Source organism: Rhinolophus ferrumequinum (assembly GCF_004115265.2).
Source record: "Rhinolophus ferrumequinum isolate MPI-CBG mRhiFer1 chromosome 15 unlocalized genomic scaffold, mRhiFer1_v1.p scaffold_54_arrow_ctg1_1, whole genome shotgun sequence".
Taxonomy (NCBI): Eukaryota; Metazoa; Chordata; class Mammalia; order Chiroptera; family Rhinolophidae; genus Rhinolophus; species Rhinolophus ferrumequinum.
The window spans coordinates 6,124,882-6,145,852 of NW_022680357.1; the positions used below are offsets into that span (position 1 = coordinate 6,124,882).

The 20,971-nt window shown below is 49.9% G+C and overlaps 1 protein-coding gene across 4 annotated transcripts; it reads right to left on the reverse strand.

The window, feature by feature from the left end:
- Nucleotides 1-1,013: 1,013 nt before the first annotated feature.
- On the reverse strand, nt 1,014-16,371 carry C15H16orf89 (chromosome 15 C16orf89 homolog). 4 transcript variants are annotated; one of them, XM_033101740.1, is made up of 9 exons: nt 16,154-16,371; nt 14,589-14,738; nt 13,401-13,551; nt 12,196-12,313; nt 10,494-10,626; nt 9,742-9,846; nt 8,101-8,184; nt 5,667-5,826; nt 1,015-1,272 (listed from the first exon to the last, which is right to left on the reverse strand). In XM_033101740.1, exons 1-9 carry the CDS (start codon nt 16,356-16,358, stop codon nt 1,230-1,232), a joined length of 1,149 nt encoding a protein of 382 aa, XP_032957631.1. In that variant the 5' UTR covers nt 16,359-16,371; the 3' UTR covers nt 1,015-1,229. The 4 variants fall into 4 exon arrangements, with proteins under 4 accessions (XP_032957633.1, XP_032957631.1, XP_032957632.1 ...); XM_033101739.1 differs by having other exon boundaries at nt 1,017-1,272; nt 10,494-10,629; XM_033101742.1 differs by lacking the exon at nt 14,589-14,738 and having other exon boundaries at nt 1,014-1,272; nt 10,494-10,629.
- Between the last annotated feature and the right edge of the window lie 4,600 nt (nt 16,372-20,971).

The window sequence follows — 20,971 nt, forward strand, 5'->3', positions numbered from 1 at the left end:
ATATTATATTATATTATATTATATTATATTATATTATATTATACCTGGTCTTATAGTAAAATAAGACCAGGTCTTATATTAATTTTTGCTCCAAAAGATGCATTAGAGCTGGTTGTCCGACTAGGTCTTATTTTCAGGGAAACACGGTAGCCACTTCCAGTTGGGTGCTGCCTGATTTGAATAAATTTTTGCTCAAATAAACTCTTAAACTGTTAAATAAGCCTCAGTTTTCTTTTCACAGCCCAAATCCACAGTTTCAGTCAAAACCAGCCAACTTAGATTCAGGGTTTCTTTCCCCTCCGCCCACACACGCTCTCTGTTTGGAATACCTTGGCCCCTCTTAGTATCCTCATCCAGGTTCCCCTGTCGTACGTGGATTCATCAGCTTGAACTCCTATGTGCTAAATGTGATGAAACAGACAGACCTGCCCTGCCTTCCTGTAACTTAGATTTTAATGGCGAAATAGGCCAAGTGTGGTGAGAGCCAGGAAGAAGCAGGACGGAGAGAGAATGGTGTCATGGGGGTAAGAGGGAAGGCCTCTGTAAGCCCATTTAGACAAAGACGTAAAGGATAGTTAAGAAGGGACAGCTATGGGGAGATGGGGGCCAGAGCCTTGCAGGTAGAGCCTGAGGAGAGGAGAAGTCAGCCAGGGAGGAGAGGAGAGTGTGCAGAGGGTGAGGGTGGGAGGGCCAGGCCAAGGCCAGATGCCTCAGGGCTCCAGGCAAAAGAGTTTGGATTTCAGTCCAAGAGAAGCAAGCAGCCACTAGAAGGTTTAAAAGCAAACAAACCCCTCTTCCCCCCAAAAAAAACCCCCACAATTTTATTGAGGTATAATTTACATACTATAAACTACCTGTTTTAAGTGTACACTTGGCTGTATAGAGACATCTCAGCATCTCCTTAGTCCACTGTCAGGACATTTTAGTCATCCCCCCCAAAAAAAAATTTGTGGAGTCATTTTATTTGTATTAAATGTCAGGAAAAGGCAAATCTGCAGAGACAGAAAGCAGATTAGTGGCTGCCTGGGGCTGGGGGTGGGAACAGGGAGTGACTGCAAACTGCCAGAGGGGTTGTAAGCCTGAGGCTGACAGCGTGGGCTTTGGGGGTGTGGCCTCCTCCCGGAGCCTCTGAGAGTTCACACGCCCTCTTCAGCTGTGGAGCACACATTTGCTGAAGACACCTCTTCTCTTGCTGGGTAGCTTTTTCATGCATTTAGTAGGCTCTCCCACTAGGTGTGGAATGTAGCAAACGTCTTTGTTTCCTCCACGAACCTAGAACGTGAACCACGTTTATGCATCGGTATCAATTATCCATTGAGGAAAAGAATAAAATGTTTAAGCAGTGCCCCCAATCTTTCCCTACCACAAACTTGATCTGCTTGATTATAACTTTCCCGATGTGCACCTCCCGCCTTGACTGTCATCTCTATGAGGGTAGAGCCAATGTCTGCCTTTCACTGCTTTCCCCCAGCACTTTGCACAGTGCCTGGCACACAGGCACTTCCGGATGTGCTTGTAGGTGTTTCCGGATGTTTCTTGAATAAATGGATGGGAACGGGGTCCTTGTTTGTGTTCTCCGCTGTGTCACCCATCCCAGAGCAAAGCGTGGCACGCAGCAGGCTGTAGTCAATGCCAAGTCTGGGTGCCGTCGCTCAGAAAGGCCAAAACTCAAATGTCAGAGTTTGGAGTAAGAAAAGGTTTTCTGATCTAGAAAGCGCCAACAGAGAAGATGGGAGCCCTCGCCGTTTCTCAAATCCATCTTAAGAAAATACAGAGCTCAGGTTTCTTTTATGTCAAGGGAAGAGAAATGGGAGGGGCTGATTTTTGTAAAATTTCAAGCCCTGAGCAGAATTTCTCTCCTGGAATTATTAGCCTGAAAGCCATGGGTATAGGATGGAGTCAGAGTCCAAGCATTTTACTGTTATTTCATTCAATATTTATTGAATGAATGGATGGGGATGATGTCACTTGCTAGTAAATAATAGGTGACTGATAAAACCCCAGAGGTGGTATGGATGCTGGGTTTTCTAAGAAAACTAACATTGACAGCCACTTGAGCTCATCTAAGCCTCAGAAACTGTTCAAGGGGCTTACTCTGCACCATTTTATTGGATGCCCTCATGAATCCTCCAAGGAGGGTGTTAAATTATCCCTCATATAGAAAAGGAAATGGAGGCACAGAGAGGGCAGTCTCTGGCCCACAATCACACAGCTGGAAGCGGAGGAGACAGCTGGTTTTTGAATCATGAGCTCTGCTTTCCTGCCTAGAAGCAACTTCTGTCTCAAGTGGGGAGGCATGTTTATTTTGGAGTCTGGAAAACCAAAGTTGCTTTTTATAAAATCTTTTTAGAAATTATAAACCAAGTCCATTTTCTTCTGTTTGTGTTGTGTTCTCTTTCCATTATATAAACTGCTGTGAGGGTGTTTACAATATCCTAGAACTGGTTTTGAGGTTTTGAGAGGCAAGAGGTTCTGTTGTACCCTCCATGTCTGGGGGGTGACATAAGGGGCTTCCCTCATTCTGCGTGGACTTGGGGGGTTGGCATCTGGCCAGACCAGACTCAACAGTGCCCACAAGCCAAGGTCTCTTCCACCAGCTAAGATTTGAACACGACAATCCAAGGAGGCTGGTTTTTCTTTCCTCACACCCACCCCTCTCTATTTAATTCTGCAAACACTTATTAAGCACTTCTACCTGTATATTCCAGGAGGTTTAGCAGGAGCTGGGCACGTCCATGCCTAAGGCAGTTAGTTTACAGTCACAGTTTACAGTCTGATGATAGAATCAACAAGTACACAAATAACTGCCAGAATAAGGTGCCAGAGAGCCATGTATAGAAGAAGAGAGGCAGGTGGGAGGATGGGAGAATATTTCATAGGACAAGTGACATTCCAGTTGAATCTTTTTTTCTCCCCTTTTTCCTCCTCCCCACCCCCAGTTCAAATCGTTGTTTCTCAGTCTAGTTGTGTAGGATGCAGCTCCCTGGCCCATGCTGGTATTATGAGCCTTGCGCTCCTTCTGGCTGAAGCCGTAGGTGCCAGTCCTCGGTCAGCCGCTCACGCAGCTCTCGCTGGCCACCGGCCGCTCATGGCAGCACACGGTAGCCCACAGCAGCACACAGTAGCCCGCAGTAGCTCATGCCAACCTCCTGCTGCTCACAGCAGCGCAGCTCCAGGGAGAGCTGTTGTTCACAATCTTAGCTGTAGAGGGCGCAGCTCACTGGCCCGTGTGGGAAGCTAACCGGTGACCTCCGCGTTTAGGAGTGCAGTGCTCCAACCACCAGAGCCACTTGGCTGGCCCTCCCAGTTGAATCTTAAAGGACAAATAAACTCTTAACTGGATTGGGGGCTGGGGGCAGAACAGGTAATCCAGGTGGAAGAAAGAGAATAAGTTAAGACCTGGGAGATGCAGGGGGTCCTGGTGAAATGCTGTTTGGTCCAGTCTCCCTGACCAATGGTGTGTGAGAGGGAAGTCGAGGCACCCCATCGCTGAGACAGAGAACGGCAGACTGCACACTTGAGCTCGTCTTGACTCTTGCTAATTGTGATTTTTTTTTCCCTTCCCTCTTCTCTCATATCTGGTGTCCTGAAACTGTCCTGCAGAAGTTGTTCCCACAAACGGATTCATACTAAGTTGACTTGACAGAGAAAGTCTTAACTCATGACTTTTCCCATTTTGCATCGGGATTCCCTTTTCTTTTCTTTCTTTTTCATTATTAGTTTCCGGTGTACAAAACAATGTAATAGTTACACATTTCACCTCTCACAAAGTGATAACCCCCCACCCCTAATCTATTGCCCCCCTGGCATGGTATGTATCTATTACAATTGCATTGACTATTCCCTAAGCTGTACTCCATATTCTGCGAGTATATATATATTAAATTATAGTTGACATACAATATTATTCAGCTTCAGTGTCAGGTGTACAGTGCAGTGGCCACGGATCTACACTGTCCCTGAGGTGGTCTCCCTAATGAGACATGTGCCCATCTGACACCCTACAAAATCTTTAATTATTATTGATTACATTCCCCAAACTGTCTTTCATTTCCCCTTTTCTTGAAAGTGACTTGTAAGCTCAGGTTTCTCCTAGAGTCATGTCCCCCCCTGGTTTGGTAACTTAAGCCTTCTAAAAAGATTCGGTGTTCGGTTCCAGTGGCTAATCTATACCGAATTCAGGAAGGAAGGGGACGGGGGTGGGTAAGGGGCATGACTCCCCCCTAATCTGGTTGTATGTCTGTCTTGGTAAGCTTTTGTTTGCGAGGCAATGTGAAAGACATCCTGACATGTAGAGAGTGCCAAGTGGGTATTAAGGTCTGGCCCTGGTTCCCCAAGAAAACTATAATCTCAAAAGCAAGTCAAATCCATCAACAGAATCCAGGAACTTTCCTGTGGGTCTGACAATCTAAGAGCAATTTTGGGAACGCATCCAGGAGCAGTGGCAAAGAGGATTAGACATAGGAGACTAACTCCTAAAGGAAAGATTTAGAAGACCCCCCTCTCCCCCCGCACCGAGTATTTTAATTCACATTTTCAAATACAACTAAATTGTCACATAAGGATGATCAGTAGTGATTTCCCACTTTCTGCATGGAAGCAAAGCAAGATAATGGACTTAAAGAGCCTTCCAGACCACGGACCAGGTTTTTCTACCCTGGAGTCTAATTTTGATGCCTGTCTGCATGCAGCTTGAAATCAGCACCATGGACAGGGACCTGGACCCATAACAAGGTTCCAGAAGGTTTTGTCTTAAACACTAGATTAGAGCTCCAGCGGACACATTAAGATATACGCACACTGAGACAGAACACAAGGGAAGAACCTCAAGCTGGGCAGTAGAGGGACATTGACAAGCTGCCCCTTCCTGCTGCTTCTGGACAAGACCCCATGTAATTTGACCTCATCGCCATTGTAGCAGATAACACTTACCTGGCACTTACTACATCACAGGTACCAGTCTCAGTACTCACCAAACATAACTCTCACAGCAGTGGAGCTAATATTGACGTAGGTGCTGTAATTACCCCAATTAATTATCCCAATTATCCCAACTGTACCGATGAGGAAATGGAGTCACAGAGAGGCTAAATGACTTGGCCCAGGCACACTGAGCTAATTAGTGGGGTAACTGGGATTTGGACTCAGGTCGTCAGGGCACAGAACACACTGTTCGCCATTAGGCTACACTGTCTTTTGTAAAATGGAATAACCGTGACCTGATGTGACTTCATGATAACATAGAGTTCTTTGGATAGGTTATAAAGATTTTAAGGGCTGCCGTTCATGTTCCTCTCTCAAGTTCTAGGTCATGACCTAAACTATTATTTTCCAGTTCCTTATTTCTCCCACTGGGGAAGATGCAACAGTTGACATCTGAACAAATCACCTTCAAGACACAAGTTTACAGGTCTCTTCAGAATGTGTGTTGAGTGGGTTGAAGATTTGGAACACAGCCCTAGAAGTTGTCCAAAGTGTTCAGAAACAAGGCTCAAATCCCCACTCAACCGCACTCTGAATTTATTTGCTGCCACACCTGGATCCATCCCAGTCCCGTTTCCTGGGCCCTGCTCCCCGAGGGCCCAGGGATGGAGCTGGGTGTCTCCTTCTCAGGGTGTGACCCAGGATTTCAGAAGGAGGGACCAAAGGCGTGGGTTTTATCTTCCTGGTGGATGGCAGGCATGGAACCATCTACGTGAGTGGCGGTTGGTGGTGCCAGTGTGGCATGCCGCAGCTCTCCATGTGCTGGGGGGTACTGTGTCAGGACATAGAGGAAGCCGCCCAGGGTTGCCACAGCCACGGCTGTGTTGTGGGAGGAGCAGCCATCTGGGGAGAGACAGAGTTCCCTTGTGAGTGCTGGGTGGTGGCCACAGTTTATCATGAGTGCTTTTCAGATGTTCCCCCAGGCAGCCTGGTGCTGGTGGATCCATTTTGCTGGGCCAGACACCCATCCCCCAGCCATCGTGATGTTGGCTGATAATGTCTCCTCTCTCCAGAGATACGTCTTCAACCGTTTGGAGTCCCATCATCTGGAGGTTACACCTCCTCCCAATGATTTACAGGAACACATACAGCACCATAGAAACCGGGTCCCTGTCTCAGGGGGGTGACTATGTGGTGATTGTCATGCTGGGGCCCCTCCCAAGGGATCTGACCTGAGGCCACACCCTTGTCTAGCTCCTTCCAGTTTCCCCTGCTTTCAGGGGAAGGTGGTGAGACCTTCTAGGAAGCACCTCATTGCCCCATTTTATAGATGGGGAAACTGAGGCTCAGGTAGCAGAGCTGAGCTCCCAGCCCTGATGACTCCACAGCTCATTTCTTGACCTTGACACCTCTCCCAGGGCCTGCCAGTCCCACATGACCCTGATCACCTGCCTGAGACAGGAACCCCTTAGATGCTTTTTAGTTCTCTGAAGTCAAAGTCTCTGGGCAGGTAGAGAGAGCCAAGACTTTCCTCTCCCCTCACAGACTTGGAGAAGAGGACCCCAGTCAGGCCCCTTGGAGGGAGAGAGAATGCAGATTTCAAGGACCATAATTGCTCACCCTGGCAGTCTATGCTTACCATATGCCTACCATATGCCAAATGCCACGGGGAGCACGTGGCACAATGATCTGATATTAACCCCAACAGCCCTATGAAGGAGGCACTGTTTGGTTCCCATTTTACAGATGAGGAAACTGAGGCTCAGATGGGTAGAGGGACTCCCATAATAAGGGCAGAAGCAGATTTGAACTCAGACAGCCTGGCTTCAAATCCCGTGCTCTTAGTATCCATGGGTGTGTGTCATAAGTGAAGGAAGGTGCATGCTGCTCCATCCCGGGCACTTTTCTAGGCTGTTGGTCAACCTGCAGGGCCCCAGGAAGGGCCTTGACTTCTGAATTTCTGCAGCTCCCTCTCCAGCTGTCAGTCTCTAGGGAGCAGCCAGCTCCCAGGGTATGCACAGCAGGCCCCCTACCGCCCACCATGACAGTCCCAGCCCATTTTGGGGAAGGCAGGCCTCTTAAGGGCAGGGGACCTCTAGGAGTCGCCTGAGAAAGTCTCTCCCTTCCCCTGCCCAGCCCCTGGTGGCAGCTACAAAATGGACCCATTGGCTTTGTGCTTCCTCTGCCCTCTCTGCAGGTACATGATGAGGCCATGTGTTGATGGTGAGATGCTTAATTACTGGAATCATTCCCACATACGGCGGACATCTACTCGGAGCTGGCTATTCCACCTCCCTTCCTGCTTTCGCCTTGCAGTTACTTATTTTTTATTAATAAAAAGATTGAAATCAACTCCTCTCTTCCTTCTTTCTCCCTCAGTGCTTTCCTCCCATATTCTGTCTTGCGTTTCTTTCCATGCCAATATACTTTTATCCTATTCTCAGTCTCTCTGCCTGGGTGGGCTGACCACATAATTTATCATTTCAACCAGGACACATTTGGGAGGAAAAGGGGCCCTATTCATAACGGCACCAGGAGTATAGGACTACGCGGGGGACCCAGGACGTGTGGCCACTGGGATTGCACTGGTCATTTGCCTGTTGGCTCTCACATCCCCTTCCTGACCTTCTTTGCCCCAAACCCCAGTGCACTGACCCCTCCAAATTACATTTCCCAGACGGCCTTGTCCACAGTAGGCACAGGTGGAGCAAGGGGAGAAGTCGGGGGTCTTCTCTGTCTCCTCTGTGTCCACCCCTGAAGATTCTGCTAACACCACCTCCTCCCCTGGTCCCTCCAGCTCTGCTTCCGGGCAGGGCAACAATTCTGAGATAAGTTCCCTATACTCAATTCCCTCTGTGACGTTTCCTGATTCTTCCACAGAGGTTCTGTTCTCCAGACTAGACTTGAGAGAGTGGGGTTATTTCTGTGATTTTCCACAATACACTGAAACTTCTCTTTTGTGTTCCTTTCACTGGAGACAATATCTCCAGACTCCCCACTTTCTAAGAAGAGAATATCAGGGACTCCTACCCTTCCCTCCCCCCCAACACAAGGACCCTCTCTGTTCCAGCCCTTCAGTGATGCTGGGGCCTGTTTTGAATTGACGGTGATCTGTGTATAGTCTTTCTTGGGCATCTTGGTTTCATTCCAAGAAGGTCCCTTGGGCATTTTTATTACCTGTAAATTGTTTTTCTCTCCTCTTTACTCTTCTCAAATAACGCTGTTGTTGAGTGTCTTTAGGTAATTTTTCATCTTCAGCATCTGGAAGAAGAGTGAAAGAGGAACTTCTCAAGATGGAGTTTTAAACGTTATTTGCTAAACCTCCCCTTCACAACACCTCTAGTAATTCTGGTCTTCTCTTGAATCTGTAGCCTCTTCCAGAAGTTTCCTTGAGCCCCTGCTGCAGATCCTTCCACATGGCCTAAATCTGTCATCTACTGGTATTTCTCCAATTGTGATCCCCCAACCACCCACATCTGAATGGCCAGAGGGACTCATTAAAAATGCAGGTTCATGAAATTAATATTATATTGTATGTCAACTTGTAATTGAAAAGTAAATTAAAAAAAAATGCAGGTTCCACAGCCCCACTCTCCACCTGCTGAATCTCTAGGTCTGGGAGCCTGAGAACCTTTATTTTTATAAACTTCTCTGTTTCAAAAACAGACTCTCTTATTTAAAAAGTTTTGCCTTGGGCGGCCTCGTGGCTCAGGTGGTTGGAGCACTGTGCTCCTAAGGTCGCCGGGTCCATTCCCACATGGGCCAGTGAGCTGCGCCCTCTACAGCTAAGATTGTGAACAACGGCTCTCCCTGGAGCTGGGCTGCTGGGAGCAGGCAGAGGAAGGACCCCATGAGTTGACGAGCTCTGCCGCGAGCTGCCGTGAGCGCCTGGTGGCCAGTGTGAGGGGCGACAGCTGGTGAGAGCTGCCATGAGCTGCTCTGAGTGGCCGACCGATGGCCAGAGAACACTGCCTCAGCCGGGTGGAGTGCAAGGCTCCTAATACCAGCATGGGCCAGGGAGCTGCGTCCTCCACAACTAGACTGAGAACAACGACGTGAATCAGAGCTGGGAGTGGGGAAGGGAAGAAAAAAAGCTTTGCCTCTTTGAGCATCCCAAAGTTCTCATTTAGGGTGCCAGCATTTATTGGGAGGTTCCTCTGTACCCAGGACAGGACAGGTGATTTCACAGGTATTATGTCTCCTCCTCATAGTTTAGGAAGGAGATTATTAAGCCCATTTATTTACAGGTGGGGAAATCAACGATCAGAACGGTGAAGCAACTCACTCCAATGAGGATCAGCTGTCCAGTGTCACACGGCTGGGAGGGGCTGCACCCTCCGCCCTTTGCTTCTGTGCACCACCCCCAGACATCTCCCCTGACCTCTCCGCCTAAGAACCTCCCCCAGTGTTCTTTTCTTTCTCAGCCTGTGTCACCTTCGCAGTCCTTTCAGAACTCACTATTATTTCAATTACTGGTTTGTTTAGGTGGTTCCTGCCTCTTTTTCTCAGTGCCCTAGTTTACCTGGAGCCTAGAGCAGTATCTGGCATACAGTAGGTGCCCAGGGAATAGTCGTTGAAAGAATGAATTTGTTAACACAGATGCACCTTCCAACAAGACTGCCTCCTGTCCTGTAAAGTTTTGGCTTCCAAAGTTCTGAGCCCATTTCCATCTGTGTGTGTGTGTGTGTGTGTGTGTGTGTGTTCATGTATGTGCATGCACAGGGGTGCTGCAAATCTCTCTGTGCCCCTAACACCACTGTATCATTTCCCCTCCTGGCTTAGAGAATACAGGCCGCACCAGCGGGAAAGGCAGCTCACCAGGCTTCCCGAAGCATCCTTCCTGTGGCTTCTGCCAACTGAGAATGGCCTCCAGCCACGGGAGCTTGTAGAAGTCGGAGAAGCCACCAATTCCGCAGAACATGACTAGAAGCAAAGACAGGGGACCCTGTGTAGCCCTGCCCCCAAGGTTCCCCTCCTCCCACTCCCAAGGCCACCAGAGTACCACTTGTCTCCTCCAGGCAGCACCTGGAGGTGGGCGCTCGAGGCAGTGGCTGGAAGGAGGCAGCCCTGAGCTCTGCCTCAGTGAGCAGGGGCTCCCACTTAGGGCCTTGGTCCGGGCCACTCAAGAGGAGTGGTCAGGAGAGGGGTCTGGACACCCACGCCAAGGAGCAGCCACCCAGGGACCCCCTTTCGGTCTCATTTGTAAGGATTTGCGAATGTCTCTTTGCCAGTCAGCTAGTCAATAAGTCCATGAAGAGCTCTGTCACTGGGAGCAGGAAGCAGCCAAAACAGTGGCAGATAAATACAGGATGCCCAACTAAATTTGAGTTTCCAATAAATCACAAATAAAATATTTTAAGTACAAGTATAGCTCATACAATGTTTGGGACATACTTATACCAAAAATGTGTTCACTGCTTTTGTGAAGTTTAAATTTACCTGGGGATCCTGTGTTTTTATTTACTAAATCTGGCAGCTCTATTGTGAGTGTGTGTGTATGTGTGTGTGTGTGTGTGTGTGTGTCAGAATCAGGGACACACTGCTGCTTTGTCCCTAGAGCGAATGCCCACTGTTTTCCATGAAGATGTCCCGGGTGGGGTAGGCATATCCAATGGCCTCAGCTCTCCGGTTCAGATCCATCATGTTGGCACAGAAGAGGTTCATATAGTGTTGGCTCTGGTGGAACAGCCCCGTTGTGCATCCCTTCTAGGGGGACAAAAGAAGTTGATGGTATGGTTACAGGAAAAGACTTGCAGTTCTGAGATGGTAATGCAAGGGGCTACCTTTGGGCCAGGTCTTTCCCCCTTTCCCAGAATTTCTTCCCCATCCACACTCCCAGCCTGCTGGGGCATCAGAGAGAGCTGTTTTTGAGTTGCGGCTCTGCCATTTAGGAGCTCTGTGACCTTGGCCCACTAAATTCACCTTTTTATGCCTCCAGGGTCTTCACAGGGAAAGGGCGGTAATACTGGGAGCTACGCTGGAGGGGTACTCCTGCAGGTAGGTGATACCGGTAACTAGGAAGTACCTGACACTAGGGGACGCTCTATAACTGCTAGCTGCAGTCACCACATTCTGATTCTAGACTAACAGGGCTGGCCGCAACGGACTACTCAAAGTGTGGGCTGAGGACTGGTGGCCAGACCGGTTGCGAGGCAGAGAAGGACAGGAAATGAGACTTGGCTTTAGAAACTTCTATAGCAATGTATCAGGGTAACTTTCTACCTGTATTTATAAAAATATTGGACTGTGTTGGCTTGCAAATAAATAATAATAAGAGATTGTTAAAACCAGCAAGGCCCTTCTGGGCTAAGAATTTCTGGACACTGAACATTTTTGAATAGAAACAACAAGCCCTCCCTTTCTATATAAAGAAATATATGTTTAAAAATGATTATTTAGGGCCGGCCCGGTGGCTCAGACGGTTGGAGCTCCATGCTCCTAACTCCGAAGGCTGCCGGTTCGATTCCCACATGGGCCGGTGGGCTCTCAACCACAAGGTTGCCAGTTCAATTCCTTGAGTCCCGCAAGAGATGGTGGGCTATGCCCTCTGCAACTAAGATTGAACACGGCACCTTGAGCTGAGCTGCCTCCCCGATGGCTCAGTTGGTTGGAGCGCATCCTCTCAACCACAAGGTTGCCGGTTCGACTCCCACAAGGGATGGTGGGCTGCGCCCCCTGCAACTAGCAACAGCAACTGGACCTGGAGCTGAGCTGCGCCCTCCACAATAAGACTGAAAGGAAAACTTGACTTGGAAAAAAGGCCTGGAAGTACACACTGTTCCCCAATAAAGTCCTGTTCCCCTTCACCAATAAAAAAAATCTTTAAAAAAATGATTATTTAGCAAAGGTTGAGCTCTTGGGCTTGGAAGAGCATCGAGTACTGGTGAGGTGCGAGTGGGGTTGGTTTGGTCTCGGTTTGGTCTCCAGGAAACAGCCATCCACTGACTTTGTTCTAAGTCCTTTTCTGTTTGTTGTTTACTGAGTTCTTCCTGCTGCTCCTCTTTGACTCTCTCTTTTTGTTTTTCTGATGCCCTCTTATTCCGTTCAGGATACAAAGCTCTCTGTCCAACAGAATCCCAATTCTCCCCACTCTTACTAGTTTGGTTGGATTTCACAGCCAATGGATGGCAGGCTACTCTCACTTTTTCCTGATATTCAAAGTACAAGTCCAAAACCGTGCTTAATTTCCTGGTGTGTAGCATAGAAAACCACACTGCCGTGGGTCCCTTTTTCTCCTCTGAGGGTCATGGTTGGGTCCACACTGGCACTCACCATCCTGGCGGAGAGGAAGAAGAGCAGCTGGTGGGATAGGCAGTAGCCTGAGCAGCCGAGCTTGGTCATGAGGGTCTTGCAGAAGCCAGAGAGCTGGCAGGGCTGGCTGCTGTCCGTCCTGGGGAAGAGGTGGTTCCAGGCTGCTAAGGGTTCCTTTAGGAAGGAAGCCCAAAGGCCTGGAGGATTCCCTGGTCCCGATTCCCCCACTAGTTATTAGAACCCCATAGGTTCCAGGTACCCAGCTGGGCACAAGGTGTCCTGTGTCTTCATTGGCTAAATCAGCACCCCAGCACAGGGAGGAGACTTGGAGTTATCGTGGGTGTGGACCCAGCGTGCCAATTCTGCCTATGCCAGGCCTGGCCCATAAAAGTGATTGGGCAACAGGGTGTGGGTCCCTCACTGGAGTGCAGACCCTCTGTGAGCCCAGCTGTGTCCTCTCTGAACACCTCTCCGAAAGATGCTGAGAAGATGGGGGCCCGAGCACCTGCTGTCCCTCTGCCCACGGGTGCCCTCCATCAAGGACTGCCCCAGGGGATGTGCTCCAAGCCCAGCGCTCAGCAGGATAAAATGGGGAGCTAAACTAGGCTTGGCCCTGCTTTCTAGACCTACAGCCCAGTGGACCAGACGGAACCATAAAACAAAGGTATATGACTATTGCATCTGTGGCTGCCGGTGGTGCCAGGAGAGGCAGCCCACACTGGGAGGTCAGCCTCATGCAGTGGAGTCAGGGAAGGTTCTGGAGGAAGGATGCTGGAGCTGGCCCTGAAGTGTGAGCAGTTACTTAGGCCCAGGGCTGGGGCAAGTGGGGGTGGCTGAGGGCCCCACAGAGGAAAAGGCTTAGAGTGGAAGGAAGATGGTGCCTTTGAGGGTCCGAGGAAACTGGGGAAAGGCTATCTCCTCAGAACAAGAGGAAGCTTTGCTCTGGGGGTGGGGTGTTAACTGTGGTTTGGACAAGATCTCTCCGATGTGGGGACAACAGTCAGGAGGTAGGGTGGGATTATGGGGGGGTGGCGGCCTTGGGTGGAGAGTGGGACAGACTCACACGTGATGGGGGTGGGAGAAGGCCGGGTCGGGGTGGCTCTGGGGGAGCTGCTCCTGGTTTTGTACAAACCCTTGGGGACCCGGAGAGTGAGTGGAACGGGAGGACAGGCAGAGGGCAAGCACTTGGGGATATTCGGGAAGCGAGGCACGTGCAGGGCGCCCACCCGGTTCCCAGCAGCTGCACCAGGCACAAGTCACTCTGTTCCTCTGAGAAGGAGTCCTGGGGCTCAAACGTGGGGTACACCATGGAGGCAGTGCTGTGAGTCCAGACGTGCGGCAGCTTCCAAAACCCGGGCTGGATGGTTGGCTGGAACTCTGGCAGAGAGGAGGGCGTGGGGAAGAGACCCAGGAGCAGTGGGCCACACAGGGCTTACCGGCCCCCCAGGCTCCTGTGGCTCAGAGCCTTGGAAATGGGTGTCCCTCCCCCGGCAGCCCTGATCACACACCGCTGTCTGCTCAGGGCTCTAAGCCTCACCTGCTGGCTGGGCACTGTGTTTGAAACACTCAGGAGGCTCTTTTTCTAAAAAACACCCTTTAAAAGAATCACTAGAATAGTGTTGGGACAGGCTTTGGCTAAATCTACTGCACCTGTGGAAGCTTGAGACGTGTGAAAAGGGTGAGTTGAGTCCTTTGGTTCAGTTAGAAAGTGGAGCTCCTACAACAGAGATGCCCAGCCAAGGGGCTTCTTTAGGATGACATTGGGCTGGGAGGGTCTTAGGGACCAGGCCTGGGAGAGGGTGGAGGACCTGCCCTGCAGAGAGGGAGGCCAGGGCTAGGGAGGGTGGGGCCGTGGTCTCATGTAGTGGAGCCTGATGTGAGCTGTGAGCCTGGGAGACAGGGTCAGGTGACCATGATGATATGGTTTATAATCCCTCCCCGCTCCTGGGAATACCTCAGGCCAGGCTTATAGGATGGGGCCCTCGGTAGGGCAACTCAGGGCTGACAAGAAGAGACTCAGCTTTATAAGGCACAAAAAAGATGTAGCAATACACTAATATTTGCTGTGAAAAGGGCTGAACCACCATTTAGATTCCCACCTTCTGGGACAGACCCTCTCCTCCCCTCTGGTCTACGATGAAGGTCCCCAAGACTGGGCATGAGCTGAACACATGGGGGGTGACACATTCCCTACTTTCCACGCCCTCTGTGTGGGTGGGAGAAGTCATCTCAATCTGAAGTCAAGGATGAGCAGACATTCCCCAGGGTCAGCCTGTGGCACGCTTGGCCCACAGGGCGCAGTTACAGGCCGTCCTGCACCCTCCCTTGCACCAGATGGGCACACGAGGTGATTTCAGTAAATGTCCCCAGAGGCTGTGTTCCTGAAGAAATGGGACTCCACCCCCTGCCATTACCTCTTAGGTACTGGGGGTCGCTCAGCTTGAGGTAGGAAATGGATCTGTGGAGGAGAGGTGCCAGCTTTCGCAGCAGCTTCTCCACGCGCAGGCTCAGTGGCTGCAGCTGGGGGTCCTGGGCCCACCCCTTCTGCACGCCTTGTAGGTTCACTGGGAGGGGACAGAGATCACTCACTCCACCATTTGACAAGTCACGTGGACAGGAAACAAAATCCCAAGATACAATGATTAATCTCTGCCTCCTCCAGCTCCCGAGGGGAAAGAATTTGCTGAGCTTGTGGGAAATGAGGCCTCTGCGGGGCTCAGCTGGGTGATGGGGGTGTGGCCAGAGTGATGGAGGGTGGTGGCTAAGAGCTTGATTTCTGGAGGTGGGCCTGGGTTCAAATTCTGACTCTAAGGCTTTCTCGTTGGGTGACCAGAAAGTCATTTAATTTCTCTCCACTTCCCTTTCATCTGTAATACAGGGATAATGATTGTCCTTACTTCTTGGAGATGGGGGTCATAAGGATTAATTGAGCTAATGCATAGAGAAGACTTAGCATTGTCAATAGTGCAAAGTCAGCACTTAATAAATAGCTATTAGTAATTATACTTAGGGTTGTTACACAGGAGAAAAGAATGAGGGAGGATTTCAGATTGGGTGGAGAGACTCCTTGTACAGTTGAGCAAGGGCAACACAGGTTCCTATTATTGGTTTCTATATGTATTAAGACAATTTTCCAGCAGATGGCAGTCAAGCGACTTGAGGAAGGGGCTGCCTTTTTCTAGTTCTCACAAAGGGGCCCTACAGACTGACTGGCTAGTAGTGGCCCTGCAGGGGTGAGAGAGAATAGTGGCGCTGGAGAGAAAGCAGATGTCTCTGTCCCAGGAGGTCCTCCCCCACTGGGACCTGGAGTCCTGGTGGGCCAGAAGCTGCACTGACCCGGGAGAAGGGGTAGTGTAGGAGGGGGGCCAGCTAAAGCCGCAGGCTGAACCAAACCGGTTCTCTGTACTTAAGGTGCCTGAAGGGACGGGCTTTGTGCAACTAGTGGTGTGTGGAGGGGGTGCTCCCTGTTTGCCTTGGCCTGTTTCCAACCCCCTCTTTGGGAATCATATTTCTCAAAACGGAACAAATAAACACTTGGCTCTTTTCTCGGAATCTCCAGGCAGCTTTGACTGGAAGTAGGGGGAACCAAGGCTGCAAATTGGCTTGGGGGTCCCTGGTTTTGTCCATGGCCACCCTCCCACAAATACCCTTTCAAAGGGCACACTCCCTCTGTCCACCTTGTTTGTGGCATGTCCAGAGGTAGGGACTGTCAAATGGATGACTTCCTTCAGGGAAAATAACAATTTCCAAATCTTTTCTCGTGTGGCTTTTGAATCCTTCCTGTGTTTAAAAAGTTTGATAACAGCATGGCCCTCAGACACCCGAAAGGAACAAGCCACCCCCACCTCTCTTTCCTTATAGTCAAAGCAGATTATTTGGGGCCAGAAGGTGACCAGGTCCCAGAGGTGTAGAGCAAGGCAGGGGACAGGCTGAGAACTAGTTTTCCCAGTGGCAGGTCCAGGGGAACAAGAGCACCCACCTTCCAACACCCGGAAGCCCACCACGCCATCCAGGTCGATTTCAGGCAGCCTCTTCTTCAGGAAGGAGGTGGCTCTCTCCAGCACCGAGAGGATGAGGTCTGAGATGGTGGCTTTGCCCTCTGGGGTGTCTGGCGGTGGCAACGAGAAGGGCCATAGCGGTGGTGCCAGGAGCAAGAGCAGAAGCAGGCGCCCCGAACTGGACATTCTGGCTTCTGTTTAAACTGGCCAGGGCGCTTTAGCTCATACCAACCCGCCCCACACTACCTCCTGCCACCTCCCCTTCTTCCCGCAGAGCTGACACCAGTGGCGGGGCAGGGCTGACACAGCAGCTGGGGGTGACCTGGTGTCGTGCGGGGCGTCCGGTGGGGTCTCTGGTCCCACTCCCCACACAAGAACGCAGGACATGGTGAGGTCAAAAAGGAACACCCACGGAGCCATAGGTAGGGGAGTCATACCACTATACTCTCACTGGCGGCTGGGTTGGAGACACAGCAACCAGGAGCCACACAATTCTCAACCCTCACTGTGCCGCTTGCAGGCTCAGCCACCATCTTCTTGCTAGCTCCCCCTTTTTCTGCTAGCGTAACCACAGCAGTTATATTCGTGGCCAATGGCTCACTGGTTACAGCTGACGGCCAACTAGCCACAGCTGCTGGCCATTTGATCACAGTTGATGGCCATTTACTACCTGAGCCAGCACCTTTCTATGTGAGGCCGAGAGCCTGGAAACTGCTTTTTTGGGGCTCTGTCCCCACACTCCACCCCTACAGGGTCTCGCCTCACAATCTACGCGACAAGCGTTTTCCGCGAGGGGCCCTGTGCAAGGAGCCTGGAGGTGAATGCTATTTCCTGGACACAGCCAAGCTCTCTGGTCACAGCCAGGGTTTCTCAGGGCACCACCAGTACTTCTGGGCACAGCCAGACTTCCTGGACTTCTTAGGGTACCACTAGTCTCCCCGGGCACAGCCAGGGTTTCTCAGGGCACCACCAGTACTTCTGGGCACAGCCAGACTTCCTGGACTTCTTAGGGTACCACTAGTCTCCCCGGGCACACGAGGGCCTCTCAGGGCACTGCCACTCTCTCTGGGCTCAGCCAGACTTCCTGGACACAGCCAGGGCTCCCAGGGCACTGCCACTCTCTCTGGGCACAGCCAGACTTCCTGGACTTCTTAGGGTACCACTAGTCTCCCCGGGCACACGAGGGCCTCTCAGGGCACTGCCACTCTCTCTGGACACAGCCAGACTTCCTGGACACAGCCAGGGCTCTCAGGGCACTGCCACTCTCTCTGGGCTCAGCCAGATTTCCTAGACACAGCCAAGGCTCTCAGGGCACTGCCATTCTTTCTGGGCTCAGCCAGACTTCCTGGGCTCAGCCAGGGCTCTCAGGGCACTGCCACTCTCTCTGGGCCTCTCAGGGCACTGTGCTGGAACAACAGCGGCTCACAGTCAAGGTGCTTACATACTCTCAATGGTGGCCGGTCAAGACACAAAAGCAAACATCCGCCAGTTCCATTACATGGTGGTATGTTCCCAAACAAACAGTCAAGCTGTCCATTAAATTAGGGATGGAAGGCAATTCCCCATAGTCCATAGTCATTCGCCAGGGCTGTCCTGGGGGTGAGGGATGACCTTGACCTCACCCTCAGCTCCCACGGAGGACTCAGCAAGCGTTTCCTCCTGGGACTACAAGTCCTGCATCCGGGCTGCCTCAGCAAGCACTTCCCAGCCCACAGGGCCTCAAGGACCTTCGCTTTCTCCGGCCTCTGCTGGGTGGGGAACCGTCCACATCTTTCCACCCCTCCACGGGGTTCCAGTTCTCAGGCAGCTGCTCCTCCTGGTCTTCCTGCAACTGAGTGTTCATACGCACAAACTGCTCCACTGCCCTTCGGGGAGCTTTGGCCGACACCATACGCTGCTCGCTGCGCCATGTGTAGTGCAGGGGATCCTGCGACTACGCCAAGTGTCGTGCGGGGCGTCCGGCGGGGTCTCCGGTCCCACTCCCCACATAAGAACGCAGGACATGGTGAGGTCAAAAAGGAACACCCACGGAGCCATAGGTAGGGGAGTCATACCACTATATTCTCACTGGCGGCTGGGTTGGAGACACAGGAACCAGGAGCCACACAATTCTCAACCCTCACTGTGCCGCTTGCAGACTCAGCCACCATCTTCTTGCTAGCTCCCCCTTTTTTTCTGCTAGCGTAACCACAGCAGTTATATTCGTGGCCAATGGCTCACTGGTTACAGCTGACGGCCAACTAGCCACAGCTGCTGGCCATTTGATCACAGTTGATGGCCATTTACTACCTGAGCCAGCACCTTTCTATGTGAGGCCGAGAGCCTGGAAACTGCTTTTTTGGGGCTCTGTCCCCACACCTGGGCAGAGGGATCTAGGAAGGGCAACTGCAGAGGACTCACTACAGGGGGACCAGAGGTCAGGCCCAGCCTGGCCGTGGAGCTGGGGCTGGGGAGAGGGGCTCCCTCCTGTCCCTTATCTAGCAATTGCAATTACAATGCAGAAATCCAAAAGCATTGAAATGCAGTTTTTTGTTTGTTTTTCTTAAAGTAAGTTTGGAATATACTCATTTGAGTGCACACTTGCCCTGAACTAACAGAAGATTTCTTAGAGCGGTGCCCATCCAGTCGAAACAGAACATGAATCAAATATATGGTGATGGAAGGAGAACTGACTCTGGGTGGTGAACACACAATGGGATTTATAGATGATGTAATACAGAATTGTACACCTGAAATCTATGTAACTTTACTAACAATTCTAACAACTTTACTAAAGTCACCCCAATAAACTTTAATTTTAAAAAAATCAATCAGGAAAAGAAAAATATGCAAATTCATAGAGAAAAGAGAAAAATGAACAAAATGTATAAATAGCCAGTTCCTAAAAGAAAATAAAAAAATACAAATGACTACTAACTGTAAAATAAAATAAAATAAAATAAAATAAAATAAAAATAAAGAAACAGAACATGAGCCACAAAGATAAGCCATGAGGACAACTCACAAATTTTCTAGCAGCCACGTGAAAATAAAAAGTGAAGAGAAGCAGGTGAACTGAATTTTAATGACCTATTTTATTTGAACCAGTAGATCCAACATATTACCTTTTCAACTTGTCAAAAAATGATTATGTTTTTACATCTTTTAAAAAATAGGTTCCTCATATCAAGGAATAGTTTCCTCATACCTTACATTTCCTCTTTGAAATGTAAGGGGTGTTTACCCTCAGGGCACATTTCAACTTGGGCTAGCCACATTTCAAGAAGAGCCCGACAGCCACTTGTGCTTCTGTACCGGATGGTGAGGACTTAGCCCAAGCAGCTCGCTTAGGGCGCAGTACAGCTGTTTCCTGGCAGAAATAGCTACGTCGGTTTATTGGGTTCTGTCCTGAACCTTGCCTGACCGTCACGCGCAAGCACGGCGTATTTCCTTTCTAATATTTTGCCCCTAGTTCTGAATTCAGAAACATACCTGGCCCCAGGGCTTCAGTGAACAGACGACAGATCTGTAAGAATAATAAAAATGATAAAAATGCCACCACCAAAATGTACACGTGACGTTCCTTGTCAGCAGGCTCTAGGTTAAGGTTTCTCAACCTTTAAATTTCATTCTTGCCCTTCCCTGCACCTCTGCCCTCACACCTCCCATACTTTTTAGACATTTTTCTCCCCTGAACACTGAAAAAGAACAGCTTTATTGAGATATAATTCACATACCATAAAGTTTGTCCTTTTAAAGTGTACAGGCAGTGTCTTTTAAAGTATATTCACAAAGTTGTGCAGCCAGCACCACTGTCTGATTTTGGAACATTTTCATCACCCCAAAAGGAAACCCATGCTTATTACAGTCACTCCCCACTCTTCCCACCCCTCTCAGCCCTTCAACCCCCCACAACCACTCATCTACTTTCCATTTCTAAGGATTAGCCTATTCTGGACATTTCATAGGAATAGATTCATATACTATGTGACCTTTTGTGTCTGACTTCATTTAGCATAATATTTTCAAGGTTCATTCCTGCTGAAGCCATCAGTACTTCATTCCTTTTTATGGCTGAATAATATTCCCTTGTGTGGATGGATCACATTTTATTATCAGTTGATGGACATTTGAGTTGTTCTACCTTTCTGCTATTGTGAATAATACTGATGTAAACTTTTGTTTCAAAACCTGTCTTCAATTATCTAGGATATATACACCTAGGATGCAATTGCTGGACAATGTGGTATGTTCTATGTTTAACTATTGAGGAACTGTCAAACTATTTCCCACAGTGGTTGCACCATTTTACATTCCCACCAGTGAATGAGTTGCGGGAGACTAAAATTGGTCTATTAGAATTTATTTGGTGTGTTTGAGCTGTGGGAAGTCAGGTTAGAAAAGACCATAACCTCCCTGAGCAAAAAGGGGGTATGGAGTTTTAAGGGAATTCCCCCTTCAATGCTTCAGGGGTTTTTTGCTGCATTGCCTCTCGCAGTAAAGGGTTTTGGGGCATGACCAAGCCCTCCGGTTCCACACCCTGGCACCCTGGCCGCCATCTGGACCGCCCAGGTCCACTGATCATAAACCCCTAGGAGACAAACACATGCCAACAGGTACAGCTCACTGGCCCCTGTGGCAATCGAAGGGTAACCCTGTGTTGAGATCTCGAGTTCTAACCAATCAAATCGAGTCAATCTGGGTAATTCAAGATGGCTTTTTTTTTTTTTTCAAGATGGCTTTTAAGATAAGGTTTCTGCTCCTGGCCTAAATATGGCGTAACACTGCCTTGTCCTGGCTCTTATCCCGGGTGGTGGTGG